The sequence below is a fragment of the Herpailurus yagouaroundi genome, unplaced genomic scaffold (genome assembly GCF_014898765.1).
Source record: "Herpailurus yagouaroundi ecotype Mexico unplaced genomic scaffold, PumYag 142, whole genome shotgun sequence".
NCBI lineage: Eukaryota > Metazoa > Chordata > Mammalia > Carnivora > Felidae > Herpailurus > Herpailurus yagouaroundi.
Genome location: NW_024412397.1, coordinates 46,161,072 through 46,177,648, shown reverse-complemented (window position 1 = coordinate 46,177,648; position 16,577 = coordinate 46,161,072). Strand labels below are relative to the sequence as shown.

Here is a 16,577-nt window from a genome sequence, read left to right as displayed (position 1 = left end):
TTTTCTTTTCTTTTCTTTTCTTTCTTTTCTTTCTGAAATACCATTTGACACTCACCTGCCCTTGTGAAATGATACTATGGTTTCATGTATTTATTTTACAGTTCTAATGTCTTATTTATCTGTCTTTTAATGGGGCATCTTTCATGAGCACCTTTCATGAGTACCCACATAGTAAATAATTATATCTTGTAGATTTGGATATTCTGGGTTAATTATGATAAAAACTCTACAGCAAAATAGTACTTTCAGTTTTTAGCATGAAGATAAATATAGAGTAAATCCATGTGAAAGTGTGATCTATAGAAAGGGCTTGTAATAAGAACACTTGGCTCTGAGTTCTGTTTCTACCACTTATTTATTTATTTATGTAACCTTTATGAAGTTTTTCTAAGCTCTTAGGGCATGTCTTCCTTAGTAAAAAAAAAAAAAAAAGATGGTACATGGTACATATGTATAACTTTCATATCCTATTATAATTAATATTATACTTTTTAATGTAGTTGTAAGAGTTAAATGAGTAAATTTTTAAGGAAGTAGTTTGTAAACCATACAGCATAGAACTCTTTCCTATAATTTACAAAAACTGTCTTTATTTTCAAGTAACTTTTATTTTGAAAAAGTTGACTATAGTGTGGCCAGTTTCTCTCCAATTTACTGTTCAATTTATTCTTCAGCTATTTCTTACCTGTGATTAAACTAAGGATAGATTAAGCACTAGATGCCCTTTTTTTTCCTGGCTTTTCTTCTATTCTATACTTCTTCCTTACCTAAATTCTGCCTCTTATTGTGTAGAGATTCAGGACTAAAGAGTTTGTTGGAGTAAAGGCATTAGGAAATGATGTGCTCTTGACTGTTAGGGGAATTTATCATTTATTTTATACTGTAACTTATTTGGTAAAGAACACAGAAATAGGTTTAATGATCAATTTCTTCCTCCTTCTGAGCATGACTCTGAAAACATTGACTTTTTTGTTGTCGTTATTGTTCCATCTTCTAGTTACAACAGTTGGAGCTTGCGCAGATACAGCATAGAGATGCTAACCTCACAGCTCTTGCAGCCATTGGACCAAGAAAGAAGAGACCACTAGAATCTGGGTCTGGAAGTGAGGTATTGAAGTAATGTTTGTTATTTTATTTTTCATGTCAAGAAAGCAAGCCAAAAGGAAGCAAAGACATGTACATAGTTTATCCTACCTTGCATGCCGGTGCTACCAAATGCTTGTTAAAACTCTCCTTTGCCTATTTTATAAAATATTAACTTTGCCTGTTTTTTTAGGATATATATCACCTTGAACTTTACTCCTCTTGATTACTTATTTTATACCTCTTCCTTTTCCCTCCACCCACCCCCGTCTCTACTCATAATGAGTCACATTATCTCAGTTTTTTATTTCTGTGCATTCTTTCCACTGGTCTTAGATAATCCTCTTCCTACTGTATATCTAAATCGAGTTCATATCTTTTTTTCTTAAGTTTTTTTAAAAAAATATTTATTTATTTTTGAGAGAGAGAGAGAGAGAGAGACCGACCCCGCATGAGTGGGGAAGGGGCAGAGAGAGAGGGAGACAGAGGATCTGCAGCAGGCTCTGCAATGACAGCAGAGATCCAGATGTGGGCTCCAACTCATGAACTATGAGATCATGACCTGAGCCGAAGTCAGATGTTCAACCAACTGAGCCACCCAGATGCCCCCAGTTCGTATCTTAAGATCAAATCTGCCATCTTTTTTCTTCCATGAACCCCAACTACGCATTCCTTCATTGACTTCTTGTCTCAGTACATAATATGTTTGCATGGCAGATTCTTCTCTGTTCCTTATATGATGGATATTTTTTCTTTGCAAGATTTTAAACTTTTTGAGCAGATATAATCCTATTCATTTGTATTTCTCCACAGAACTTACATACTCAATAAAAATTGTTAATTGTTTGATTAGCACCAAGAAAGGAGCTGACCTACACCTCTAGAACAATTATTTGATGTAATGTTAGATTTGTGGATCGATCATCAGGGTGAGATACAGGTACCACTGAGGTAGGGTCAGCAATAGGAGAGCTATGGCTCATCTGTTTTGCTCTGTAAAATTTAAATATGCTTTGAGACCAGCTCCTCCCTAACATATACTCTGAACATTGACAGTTCCTAAATAAATGACAATCATCTCAGTAGAGGAAGGATTTAAAAAATCTAGTTGTTTTTCATTATAAATGTAATGAATGCAATATGTTCACAGGTCCCCCAAAAAATCACAGTATAAAAAATGTTTGAAAAATAAGTGTCCCTCCTCACAGATTTCTAGTTCCTCGTCTCCTGCCCAACCAGACGAAACCATTATTAAGATTTTTGACATAGCCTTCTAAAAATTTATTATGAATATGCACATGTATCTTATGGGTGTTCACAGATCCACGTGCTTGATTTTGTTTTTACTTAATTGTGATCAGACTATGCCTATTGTTCTGCCCTTGATGTTTTTTCCCCTTTTCTGTAATCTCCGTCACATAATTGACCTCCATACTTTTTAAAGGTATAGGACATTATTACTATGTGTAGATAAACATAATTTACTCAACCCATTCTGTAATGGAAATTTAGTTTTCTTCCAGAACATTCTTGTACTTACATTGTATAATGTAACCGTAGGCTAAATTCCTAACAATGAAATTCCTGGTTTAAAGGCTATGCATAACATGAAAAACTTTTTGGAAAAATTCAAACACACAAAAAATAAATGAATCCCCCCCATATACTCACCACTCTGGTACACCTACTATCAATGTATACCCAGTCTTATTTAAATCTGAACCAACTTTCTCTGGTTTTTTATACCTCAGGTTATTTTTTTTTTTTTAAGTTTATTTATTTATTTAGAGAGTGAGCATGTGTGGGGAATGGGAGGGAAGGGCAGAGAGCGAGAGTGAGAGAGAGAGAATCCCAAGCAGGCTCCTCACTGTTAACATAGAGCCTGACATGGGGCTCAAACTCATGAACCATGAGATCATGACTTGAACTGAAATCAAGAGTCAGACATTTAACCTACGGAGCTACCCAGGTGCCCCTTCCTCAGGTTATTTTAGTTCTAGACTCAGTATCATTTTATCCATAAATATTGTTTGTTGCTTTTGATTTTTGTTACATATTTAAAAATGACCCTCTGAATAAGTTGTATCAGTTTTTAAATCCATTAGTTCCTATTTAACATTAACACAGATTATCTTTGCCCTTAGATGGTTGAAAATGTAATTTTTAATAGAATATTTAAATTGCAAGTAAAATTGAGCAGTTTTTTCCTATGTATATTGGTACTTTCAGTTTACTTTTTTCAACTGAGTTACGTTTTTCAATTGATTGAGAAAATGGAACACACCACACCCCTCCACCCCCCCCTTTCCAGTTGTCTAGGCTTTCTTCTTATAAAGTTTTTTATTTTCCTAAAAAGATCTTCTGAGTGTTTGTGCTCTGGCTTTCCATTCTATTTGGGAAGGCCTTTCTTAATTAGAATTATGTGTTAATACATTTATCATTTCACTTTTTAAGTACAAATCTTTGATTCATCCAGAATTTCTTTTGAGTAGGAGTTAAGATATGGCTTTATCTTTATTCCCTTCTTCTTTGTTCTCCCCCAGGCTCACAAATCGTCCCAATACTATTTACTCAATAATTCTTTCCCCACTGATTTGAAGTGCTACCTTTATCACACAGATTCAGTATTGAATACAAATTCCCATATGAATTTGGGTCTGTTTCTGCATACTGTGATCCAGTATGCATACTGTGATCCACAGAAATTTTTGTGAGAAAATGTTGTATCCATGCTGTCTTGAATGGCTACATACAGCTGTTGAGCGATTGAACTGTGGCTACTGATTGAGGAAATAAAATTTTAATTTTTAATTCTATTGATATGTATCTATTTATGTATTACTACAAAACCTTTATTTTTCCCCATCCTAACCATTTTAAAGTTACACAGTTCAATAGTGTTAAGTATATTCAATTCGTTGTGCAACACATCTACAGAACTCTTTCGTTTTGTAAAACTGAAACTCTATACCCATTAAGAACTCCCCATTTTCCCCACAGCCCCTAATAACTGCCATTCCACTTTGATTCTGTGAACTTGACTACTTAAATACCTCATGTAACTGGGATCATATAGTATTTGTATTTTTGTTACTGGTTTATTTCACTTAGCGTAATGTCCTCAAGGTTGCACATCTTAATGTATTGAAAAAATATGGTAGGGATGCCTGGGTGGCTCAGTTGGTTAAGCATCAAACTTTAGGTCATGATCTCATGGTTTATGAGTTTGAGCCCCACATCGGTGTCTGTGCTGACAGCTCAGAGCCTGCACCCTGCTTCAGATTCTGTGTCTCTCTCTGTCTCTCTCTCTCTGTCTCTCTGTCTCTCTCTCTCTGTTCCTCCCTCACTTCTCTCTCTCAAAAATAAACAAACATTAAAAAAATTAAAAAATAAAAATATGGTAAAACTAGCCCAGTGGAGAGTTTTTATGTTTTTATTATTTCTCTACCACAGGATGACCCACTGCCCTTTATTTTTGGTCTCTTTGTATATGAATGTGTGTAAATATTTTATTAAAACTGGGGCATGCTATTTCATCATGAAGCATATTCCTATATATATGACTTAGCATACTTGTTTCTTTGTTGCAAGAATAGTTATTTATAATTTTTTTCCCATCCACAGAGTTATTATTTACACCTCCTTTGAGAAAGAGCTATAGAGATATCTAAATTCCTATCCTTCCTTTCTATTAGTATTATACAATAAATCCTATATTATAGCACATGGGGTGAGTACACTTGCTTTGAACACAGACAAATCTGGGTTTTGTTCTTTACTCTGTTAAGTTTTATAATTTTTGATACCTCCTTTAAACACAGTACCTCAGTTTTCCCCATTTGGAAAAAGGGTATAATACCTGCCTGTAATGTTTTAAAGATTGGATTCTGCAAAGTGTTTAGCTAGTTTCTGGCCTCACGAGTGGACTTAATAAATTACCATTATTGTCATCATAGTAATAGTACCATTATTTTAGCTTTTAATCATATTTTATAAGTAGTCTTCATGGTCCATAGTAAATTTGAAATGTTAACCATTAATCTCTTGAGACCTTTGCTTCTCTATCTCATTTGAGTTTGTCACAAATTTTAAAAGACAAAACATTCCCTGGTGTACAATAATCAGAGATTTTTAAGTGTTTTTTTCTTTTACTGTATGTTCAAATCTGAGAAAGGTCATAGGTTAGGGGTCAGAGAGAAATGTATTTTTGGTGTTCAGAGATTAAAAAAAAACTAGTTTATATGATTTGTCTATTGGCATTAAAATGCAAGATTATTAATTTTTAAATTTCAAAACAGATGTGTCATAACTTGTGTTTAAATGTATTGAAGAGTATGTTTGCTTGGTGCTTCTTTAGTTTTGAGAATTTAGGCGTGTACATTTTTCCCCTGTATTTCTTGGGTTTTAAGCTTAGGTAGTTGTCAGATTTTACTATATTATATAACAGTACTTTTAAGTAATGCTAACCTAAATTGAAAATACCATTTCTTTAATGAGCTGGTAACATTTTAGTACAATCCTTATTTTGAAATTAGCTTGAAGACTATTTTCTTATTTGTTGATTTTTATTTATGATATTTTAACTTTAAAGGCCGTTTTCTTTTTAAAATGAGAAACTGGAGAAATGATGTTTTAGGTTTATTGCTGATTTATTTGCCCTCCCAGTAACTTAAATTGCATTAATTCAAATTATTAAAAACATTTTTTTAATGTTTATTTTTGAGAGCGAGAGGCAGAGCACGAGTAGGGGAGGAGCAGAGAGGGAGGGAGACACAGAATCTGAAGCAGGCTCCAGATCTGAGCAATCAGCACTGAGCCCAGCGTGGGGCTTGAACTCACGAACCACAAGACCATGACCTGAGCCTAGGTTGGATGCTTAACCTACTGAGTCACCCAGGCGCCCCTAACTGGAATTATTTAAAACTCTTTATTCATTTGTCTTATTCCCTCACAAGGAATGCAGAAGTTATGTATAAAACCAGAAACTGAGGCTTTACTTTCTATCTTCTTTGTAGATGGGAACCAGAAATCTTACCTGTTTGATTTAAATTGGTTAGGATAAGCAGATAATCCCAGAGGGGAGTGAAGTAGAGTCTGGTTCTTTGAAGAATAACTCCTTAGTTTAAATGCATTTTTTTGTGTGTGTGTGTGTGTCTACTAAAAATGCAGAAAATTAAGCTTACTAGTACCTTTCACATTCATAGATTATCATTTTTGTTGATAATAAATCAACAATAATACATTTGGAGAAATTAGTTTTGGACTTTTGTCCTTTAGTATTTTTTTTTCTGTTATGTAAAATAAAGCAAAATTATCTCTTATCCTTAAAAAGATTTGTATAACCCATATATTAGACTGGCCCCTTATACAAACCATAAGAGACTCTTAAATACTGAGAACAAACTGAGGGGTGGGGGAGAGGGGAAGAGGGGAGAGGGGAAAGTGGGTAATGGGCATTGAGGAGGTCACCTGCTGGGACGAGCACTGGGTGTTGTATGGAAGCCAATTTGACAATAAATTATATTTAATATAAAAAAATAAACTGGCCCCTTATAGATTTACATTTGATATTCTCTTCTGTAAGTCCTTTTTTTTTTTTTTCCTCTTCTAGAAGTCTTTTAAGAAGTTGAATAGCATCAGCTACTGTCTTCCTTGTGTTAACCCTGGCAAAAAGCAGCAAGTACCAATTATCATTTTGAATCAACTATTTATACCATAAGCCTGTCAGCTTTACAAAGGGAAGAAATAGGGGTGCCTGGGTGGCTCAGTTAGTTAAGCATCCAACTTTGGCTCAGGTCATGATCTCGCGGTTAGTGAGTTCAAGCGCCATGTCCAGCTCTGTGCTGACAGCTCAGAGCCTGGAGCCTGCTTCAGATTCTTCTCTCTCTCTCTGCCCCTCCCCTGCTTGTGTTCTCTCTTTCTCTAAGAATAAATAAACATCCAAAAAAAATTTTAAGGGAGGAAAATAGTTAAAATTTACTGCTTGGTAATACTTGAATTTGTCCTTAATTTCCTGCTGTGGTTTGAAGTTTTATGTGTGGGTGTGGGTGTATTTTTATATAAATATGTATTTATGTATACACATATACATAAATATGAAATTAGTTTTTAAACTAATATAGGCTATACAGGTACTTATAGCAGTAAATTAGAACCTACTTTAAGGTTTAGAGTGTTTGCATGTTTGTATTGCTTATGTATATTGCTTAGATCATGTGCGTGGGGTCCTTTGGAATGTTAAGACATTAATAACTGTACTTCCTGTATTAATTTTAGATCCTTGGATTAGAAAGGATCTTTATTAACAGTACTTTCAAATAGTTCACATAGCTTATTAATGATCCAACATTCATAAGGATATTTCTTCATTTTTGTTGAATATAAAGATAGGTTTTATTTTTACTTTATAACATATCTTAAAAATCCCATCATTACACATAAAAGCAATTTTGGAGCTATCAAAGTACAAATTTTGGAATTTCAACATGCAGTTTTGCTCTCATTGCTTTTTTACAAACATAAATAAATGAGGCCTCTTGAGAACATTTAATTATTCAGTTGGCTTAAAATTGCTGATATTTCTTTTAAAATTAAGTGGTTTCAGTACCAAATCAGCTACATGGTACTTATAGTATTGATGTGTCTAGTATATGTTGCTTAAAATAGTGTTCATTTGCTAACCAGAATGAAGAAATTATCAAGTGGATAGTATATGTTTGCTCTGTCTTGAAGCAGGCTAGAATGCTACCCTGTAAGATTTTAACTCTTCAGTGGGGGAGGGGGTGTGTGTGCCTGCGTAGCCCAGTCAGTTAAGCCTCCTACTCTTGGTTTCAGCTCAGCTCATGATCCCAAGGTTCCTGGGATCAAGCCCCACGCTGACAGTGCAGAGCCTGCTGGGGATTCTCTCTCACATGCGCGCTCTCTCTCTCTCTCTCTCTCTCTCTCTCTCTCTCTGCCCCTCTGCCCTCCCCAACCCCCCATGCATTCTCTTTCAGAATGAATAAATAAACTTGAAAAAAAAAAAATAAGAGGGATAAGAGAAGAAAGGGCTTTTACGAAACTTTGCTTAGCAATAAATTAAAAGTTTGAAATCAAAAATAGGTTTTTTGACATGAAAGGGCACAGCTTTAATATTTATGTTCTTGAGGGGCACAGGTAGTGCCATTTTTTACCACCATTCTTTTGTGCTAGGCTACAGTGGAACCATAACTTCTGAAGTGTGCATTGTTATCTATTATAGCTGACTTGGAGATTTAAACATACTTATTGTCATCTAACACTGGCTATAAATATCACATAGATTGGCTGGAATTTAGAGCATGTTATTACTTTAAATAAAGAAGTAGCTCCTTATTTTTAAAATGTTATTTAATTCACACTTCCATAAACAGATCTGCCTCTTTTAAATTTTCCAGAGATACAGAGGTTGACTCTGTCAGCCATGTTCAGGGACTTCATGCGAAATATGTTAAAGTGCACATTATGGATTTATCTTTCCTTCTTCCCAAATTTCCCTTAAATATTGGTAAAGGAGTGAAAACATAAATACACAAGAATAAGGAAGAGAAGAGAAAACAGCAATAAGAGTATTTAGTAGTATTTGAGTTCAAATTGACTAGAGACTGGAGGCATTGTTTCTAAAAAAAAAAATAATAATAATAACCAAGAGAAGAGGCCTTAAATATTAATATGAACATGTTGGCAAGGATAAGCAGATATGTAAGGGAAACCTCTTACATGAAAAGTTAAAAGGAGAATGTGGAAGAAAAGGTATGAAGCAGTAGGAAACTAGAAAAAAAAATGTAAAAAGCAGAATGTGTCACAAGCATGAAACAAGAATAAAAGCTGTTTTTAACAATGACTAGAGAAAATGGAAGACCCTTGGGAACTGAAAGTGTGAGAGCAGAAATAAGCAATAATAGAAAGGGTTAGAAGTTAAAACATAGGGGGATGCCTGGGTGGCTCAGTCGGTTAAGCGACCGACTTTAGCTTGGGTCATGATCTTGCGGTTCGTGAGTTTGAGTCCTGCATCCGGCTCAGCTGACAGCTCAGAGCCTGGAGCTTGCTTCGGATTCTGTCTCCCTCCCTCTCTGCCCCTCCCCCCACTCATGCTCTTTCTCTCTCTCGAAAATAAATAAACATTAAAAAAAATTTTTTTTCAAAAGTTAAAACTTAGGTCAAATCCAAACAAGTATTTTTTTTTTTAAAAAGACAAAGATGGTATGGTGTATTTGTATTATGTCAAATTTGGTAAGGTAGAGCTGCATTTCCCAGAATACCTTTTTTTGCATAGTTCCTGGTTACTGTGGACAATGAGGTGTTTTGATTTTGCAAGGTGGAAGTGAGACTGCATCCATATTCTTACTCTCAGAAGATAAGCGTGGGCACCCTGGGAGCTACTGCAGCTCACAAACATTCTTGGTATGGGAGAGCCACAGGGCTCCTCAGCTTCCCCCATTTCCTTTCTATCGGCTTCTCCAAACACTGGGCCAGGCCCAGCCCCAGACAGAATCAACAGCTGAACATAAACTGACCAGGTTCACCATTACTTAAGGCCAAATCTCCATTAAAAATGCCATATTCTCTATCATTCCTAGTGTTCTCTGTTCAAATGCTGACTGATAAAGACACCTGTATCATAATTAGTTGTAGAAGAACAGTAATGTAGTAATGATGGGCTCCTAAATTAGTTCTAGGTTTTCCAGAATTGGTTCTCAGGTCTAATTACATTTAAAAGCATTAACGGCCCTGTTTCAAGTGGCAGAGGGGACACTGGTGATCCATGGCATGCTGTAGCAAAGCAGTTAGTTTATCAGCTTTAGACACTAGTAATCAAGTGCCCATAAAAGGTAAGACTATGGGAGACCAAGTATTTACTGCCACAGAACATTTTAACATGAAAATAATAATAATGGGATAGGTTGATCCCTTCAAACTATATTGGGGAACTTAGGAAAGGAAATGGCTTTAGCTTCTGAACTCAGAATCCACATAAAGAAGTGAAATCCTCTATGATTGCTGTAAAAGAAACCCCTATCTGTTGTAGCCAAAGGCAGAGATTTCTGAAAACCAAATCCAAAATCTAATCCTGCAGGTGGCTGAGTTACAATATAAATTGAACTTCTAGTTTTGTAGTCTCTTGTGTTAAGGTTATGTAGAGAAAGAATGGAAAACTGAAAATTGGGGTGGGGAATATGGGCAGATTCCAGTGAAGCTAGGTACCTTGGACTCCTTAATTCTTTCTAGCCACCTTTACTTTACCATCCTACCTCTGTCTGAGGGAAGTTAGTCTCCTGAGGAATCTATAATGGCTTGCCTTAAGAGACTGCATCTTCTCTCACCACCTCTCATTGCTTTTATACCTCTGTAACCCTCTTGGAACAGCCCCCAGGGCATGAGGTACTTACCTACTAAGCGTTACCCATGAGGAAGTGTGATACACACTGAAAGAAATAAATGATTTATCTGCAATTACCTGGGGGATGGTGTAGGAATGGAATAGAGCAGAAGGTATATAATATTGAATCAGGCTGAATTTATTGATAAAGGCTCACTAAGCAGAGATTCCAGATTGAAGGTATTAGGTCAGAGGGCTATGAGTGGTTCTAACAGTTTGCTTGGTTAGTTAACTAAAAACTACACTAAAAGGCGGCCTAAACTAAGTAAAGTTGAGATAGATGCTAGAATTTTATTTATATAGAGGAAGTTATCCAAAGGTTTAAGGAGATTAGAATGCTAGAGTGGGTTTCTCATTAAAAAAACAAAAACAAAAACAAAAAACTTGACCACACGTGTTCCCCAGGTGAGTCTAGAGACCACTCCTTTACTCAGAGCTCTGAGAAATCCACTCAGGAGGAGAGCCCCAACATCCTTGAAGAGCTCTATTGGCTGTTTTTTAAAAGAATGACAGGATAACTGTTGCCATCAAATTAGGATCCTTGAATTATTCAGGAGTAATGGAATCCCAGGTGACAGCAACAAATACTGGCACTTAATTGCAAAAGACAAAGGGTGAGGGTGTGGTTACTGTAATGGTAAGGAAAGCCAAAGCGGTAATCAGAGAATTCTGAGTTGGCGGAGATCTTTTTCATGGGTGAATTTGGTTATAGTATCTGTACAGCTGAGATAGATGGGAAATTTTATGAATTATTCATTGATTTTTATATACAGAAGAGCTCTAGACCTGGGGAACAGAAGTGTGACTTGAATGACCTCAACAGAGTTTATAACCCCTCAATCTGTCCCCAGATGTAAGCCAGGTCCAAGAACCTTTCAATGAAGGGAAAGCTGGGTCCTGCCATATAGCCAAAAATTTATACTGTTGATCTGCTTCTAGGCTTCCCCCAAAGACCTGCAGCCATTTACTAGAATAATGGACATTGGGGAATGAGAAATAGACTCTAGGGATTGCTGAATATTGACTCTGAGTGTAATGAATTCTAGAATATTCCAAACACCACTGTTTTCTATCAGTCAATGGAGTTTTGGCTTAGGCCCATCTAACAGTGGGCCCAATGTGGTTGGTTATTTCCATTTTCCTGGAATGCATAATTGGAGTAGACATATTGAACAGCTAACAGAGATCCCACATTGGTTAACTGACCTGTGGAAGCCACTAGAATGTTATCTACTTACCAAGATAAATTATTACATGGAGGGATTGCAGAGCTACCATTAAGAATTTGAAAGATGCAGAAGTGGTGATTCCTATCACATCCCTATTCAACTTAACTGTTTGGCATTGAAGAGGACAGATGGATCTTAGAGAACGATAGTGGGTTATCATAAGCTTAATCAAATGGTGGCTTCAGTTAAAGTTGTTCCAAGTGAGGTTTTGTTGCTGGAACAAATCAATGCAACCCCTGGCATTCGGTATGGAAATATTGATCTGATATATGCTTTTTTTCCCTATATACTTATTAGGCAAAACCATCAGAATTAATTTGCTTTCAACTGGTGGTGTCAGCAGTATACCTCCACTAACTTATCTCAGGGCTATATCAAACTTTATGTCATAAGCTAGCCTGCAAGGACTTGGATAGCCTCTCCCTTCCATAGGACATATGCTGATCCATTATATTGGTACCATGATGATTTGATCTGCTGAGTTGGATGTAACAACTCCTATAGACATTTTGGTAAAGTGCATGCATGCCAGAGAGAGGATAATTCTCACAAAAATTCAGGTACCTGTTACCTTGATGAACTTTCTAGGAGTCCAGTGGTTTGGATTATGTTGAGATACCTTTTCTAAGGTAATAAATAAATACATACATACATACATACATACATACATACATACATACATACATACATACCTAGCTGATTTTTCCCATCACAAAGCGGCATATTTGGATTTTAGAGGCAACATGTACCTCATTTGACCTGAAATGGGGACTATCCCCCTTTCCAGAAATCTTGCTCTGCTCTGTTGACCTGACCAGGAGCTCCAAAGCCTACCTCTTTCACTTACTGTCTGGAAATCTATTCTGTTTACTTTCTCTATTTTATTTCCAGTGGGTCCCTCTCTGTCAACTCTTCATAAGTCCTTTCTTGTCCCTGTCACTTACACCTTTCGATTCCTCAGATTGGTGATTTCTTTAATTTTTTTTTTTTTTTAATGTTTATTTTTGGGAGGCAGAGACAGAGCACAAACGGGGGAGGGGCAGAGGGAGGGAGACACAGAATCCAAAGCAGGCTCCAGGCCCTGAGCTGACATGACAGCAGAGAACCAGATGCAGGGCTTGAACCCACTAACCATGAGATCATGACCTGAGCCAAAATCAAGAGTCGGACACTTAACCGACTGAGCCACCCAGAAACCCTTGGTGATTTCTTTAAACAGCATTCTTGCCCAGCCTCTTTAAAGTGAAATTTTATATTTAAAATTTTTATTTTCATCAAGACATATGTTTAACTACTTTGTAGTTCTACCAGCAGTATATGAAAGTGTGTGTTTATTAGTATCTCAGTACTGGATATTGTTATTCTAAAAGCCTGATGCCATTTGTTATCTCTTAGTTATTTGGTTAATCTCCTTTCTGTTCTCTATTCAGGAGAGATGGCATTTATATTCACTTATTCAGTCGTCCCACTGTGCTAGGTACAGTGGTGAGAAGAATAGAACTAGGCCTCAGCTTGCTTGGAATTTATGGTCTAAAAAGTTAGTTTTCTTTATGGCAGCTGGTCTGGCCTATTCTGCCTTGTAACTGAGCATGATTAGGGAAGTACTTGGAGCTTGTGATACAGGACACCATTAATGAACCTTAGCATGGTGGTCTTTTTAGCAGTTGGCCATGGATATCTGTGGTTAAACTGGAAATTAGTATAATGTATATAAAATACAAGTTATCTGTGAAGAGCTGTCTGTGAACCTTTAAGATTTCCATGTCTTTTCAAGTATTTTTATTGTTACATTCCTCTGCTCCATTAAGTATTTTGGTCACCATTCCTCCCAGGGCAAATAGTGTTTTAATGCAGTTTTATATGGAATATTTGAGGCTTTATAAAATTTTTTTTTCTTCAAAGCACTTTAATTATAGTTAGCATAATAATGGGCTTATGCTGAGAGAGATTATTTTTTTAACTTGTCAGGCTTTAAGATGATTCCTATAAGTTGTCAGGCTCCCAAGAAGCAGTTTTTGAAAGTGTGTCTATAAGCATACTGCTTCTGTAATTTAGACTAGTATGACTGTCTTTAGATTTCTTAAATTGTACTGTTCTCACATGACCAGTTATACTGTTATGCTTATTCCCTAATGTACTAGTAGCTGTTTGTCTCAGCCTTGTATGGAGCTATTTGGTTCCAATTCAGTGTCTGTGAAGCACGAATTGCCTGTGTTATGTAGGACTGCTTTTGATAAATACCAGGCCTTAGAGGGTTTTCCAACGTGATGATAGATGAGTGTTAATTAACAACAAACTAATGTGTATGGGAAAAGTGGTTGGTAGCTCCTTTGCTAAGCGTATCTTTCCATAGTTTAAATGACACTTAGTTTCTCTGTGAGATTTTCCCAAATTAGATGTTCAGATTGTCAATTAATGTTACCAGTGAAAACCCAAGTTTACTTGGAAAGCAATATATCTGTCTTAGATATTGCAATAGTACTTTACTTTCTAATAACATTTAGAGTATATTGTTGAATTTCTATTTATGCATTTTCCCCAAGAATTCCATAAAGTATTGAAAACAGGAACTACAAGTTGCTTTTGAAATGTTTATTCCAATTTGTTTGACTTACCAGATTGTGCCGATCTTTTGTGGGATTTTTTGTTCAGATAAAATTCATATACTATAAAATTCACCACTTTAGAGTGTACACTTGAGTAGTTTTTAGTGTATTCACATGGCTGTGCAACTATCACCATTATTTAATCCCAGAACATTTTCATCACTCCAAAAAAGAAATTCCATAGCCATTAACTGTTCCCTCTGAGCACCTTGCAACCACTAATCTGCTTTCTGTCTTTATGGATTTGCTATGCTGAGCATTCATATAAATGGAATTATATAATATGTGATCTTTTGTATCTAACTTCTTTGACTTCACATAATGTTTTCAAGGGCCATCCATATTGTAGCATTTATCAGTACTTCATTCCTAATTATGGCTGAATACTTAATTTCTTTTGGGTATATTCCTAGGAGTGGAATTACTGGATCATATAATAATAACTCAGTGATTGACTTTTTGAGGAATGCCAAACTCTTTTCCATAGCAGCTTCACCATTTTACATTCCTACCCATAATGCATGAGAGTTCCAATTTCTCCACATGATGGTCGTTAGTTGTTGTTGTCTGTTTTTGTTTTTGTTTTAATAGCCATTCCAGTGGGCATAAAGGGGTATCTCATTGTGGCTTTTGTTTTGCATTTCTCTAGTGACTACTAACATTGGACAACTTTTCATGTCCCTTTTGGTCATTTGTGTATTTACTTTGTAGAAATGAAGTCCAATCAGTCTTTTTCTTTGCTTGCTTGTATCCCAGTGTCATAGGATTTATATCTAAGAGTATTACAGTTTTAGCTTTTACATTTACATCTTTGATCCTTTTTGAGTTCATTTTTTTGTATATGGTATAAGATGGGTCCAAATTCATTCTTTTGCATGTAGATATCCAGTTGTCCCGGCACAATTTTTTGAAAAGACCGTTCTTTCCCATTGAACAGTCTTAACACCCTAGTTGAAAATAAATTAATCACGGGGGCGCCTGGATGGCTCAGTCGGTTGGGCGTCCGACTTCGACTCAGGTCATCATCTCGCAGTCCGTGAGTTCGAGCCCTGCGTCGGGCTCTGTGCTGACAGCTCGGAGCCTGGAGCCTGTTTCGGATTCTGTGTCTCCCTCTCTATCTGACCTTCCCCCATTCATGCTCTGTCTCTCTCTGTCTCAAAAATGAATGAACGTTAAAAAAAATTTTTTTTTTAAATAAAAAAAGAAAATAAATTAATCATAGATGTATGGGTCTATTTCTGGGCTCTCAGTTCTATTCTGCCAATCTATGTGTCTATCTGCAAGTACCACAATGTCTTGATTACTATAGCTTTGCAGTAAATTTTCCAATCAGAAAGTGATTTTTCTAGACTGGACTCTTTGCTTTCAAGATGTTTTGGCTATTCTGTGTCCCTTACATTTACATATATATTTTGGAATCATTTTGTCAATGTCTGCAAAAAAAGATAGTTGGGAGTTTGATACAGATTACATTGAATATATAGATAGTTTGAATAGTACTTCCATCCCAACAATATTAAGTATTCCAGTCCATGAACATTTGATACCTATCAGTCTTTTGAAATTTCTTTCAACAATGTTTTGTAGTTTTCAGTGTACAAATTTTGCACTTCCTTTTGTTAAGCTTATTCCTAAGTATTTTTATTCTCTTTGATGCTGTCACAAATGTCATTGATTTCTTAATTTCATTTTTCGATTGCTTATTGCTCGCATATAGAAATAGAACTGATTTTTTTGTATATTGATGTTGTATCCAGCAACCTTTCTGAACTCATTTATTAGCTCTAATAGTTTTTGTGAATTCTTTAAGATTTTCTATATATACAAGATATATATTGGCAGATAGTGGTAGTTTTACTTTTTCCTTTCATTTCTGGATGCCTTGTTCTTTCATGTTTTTGCCTAATTGCCCTGGCTAGAACCTTCAGTACAAGAAGAATAGAAGCAGTAAAAGTAGACACCTTTTTTTGCTCTTAATTTTAGGTGGAAAGGTTTCTTTTTTCTTTTTCTTTTTTTTGCCATTAAGTATGATGTTAGCTATGGGTTTTTCATTGATGCTCTTAAAGTTGAAGAAATTCTGTTTTGTTTCTAGCCTGTTTTGTGTTTGTCGTTTTTTTTTTTTTAACGATGAAAAGGTGTTCGATTTTGTCTGAAGCCTTTTCTTCTGCCTCTGTTGACATTATCTTTTTTTCCTTTTACTAATAACATGTACTACATTGATTTTTCACATGTTGAGCCAACTGTGCATTCCTAGGGTATATA

At 35.8% G+C, this 16,577-nt stretch overlaps 1 protein-coding gene across 1 annotated transcript in view; it reads left to right on the top strand.

The window, feature by feature from the left end:
• The window catches only part of TAF4B (TATA-box binding protein associated factor 4b), a 118,592-nt gene that overhangs the window by 84,208 nt on the left and 17,807 nt on the right, over positions 1-16,577 (top strand). Inside the window, exon 12 of the mRNA XM_040478496.1 lies at positions 998-1,108. Within this exon, the coding sequence (XP_040334430.1) occupies positions 998-1,108 (111 nt within the window). The remainder of the gene's footprint in view (positions 1-997; positions 1,109-16,577) is intronic.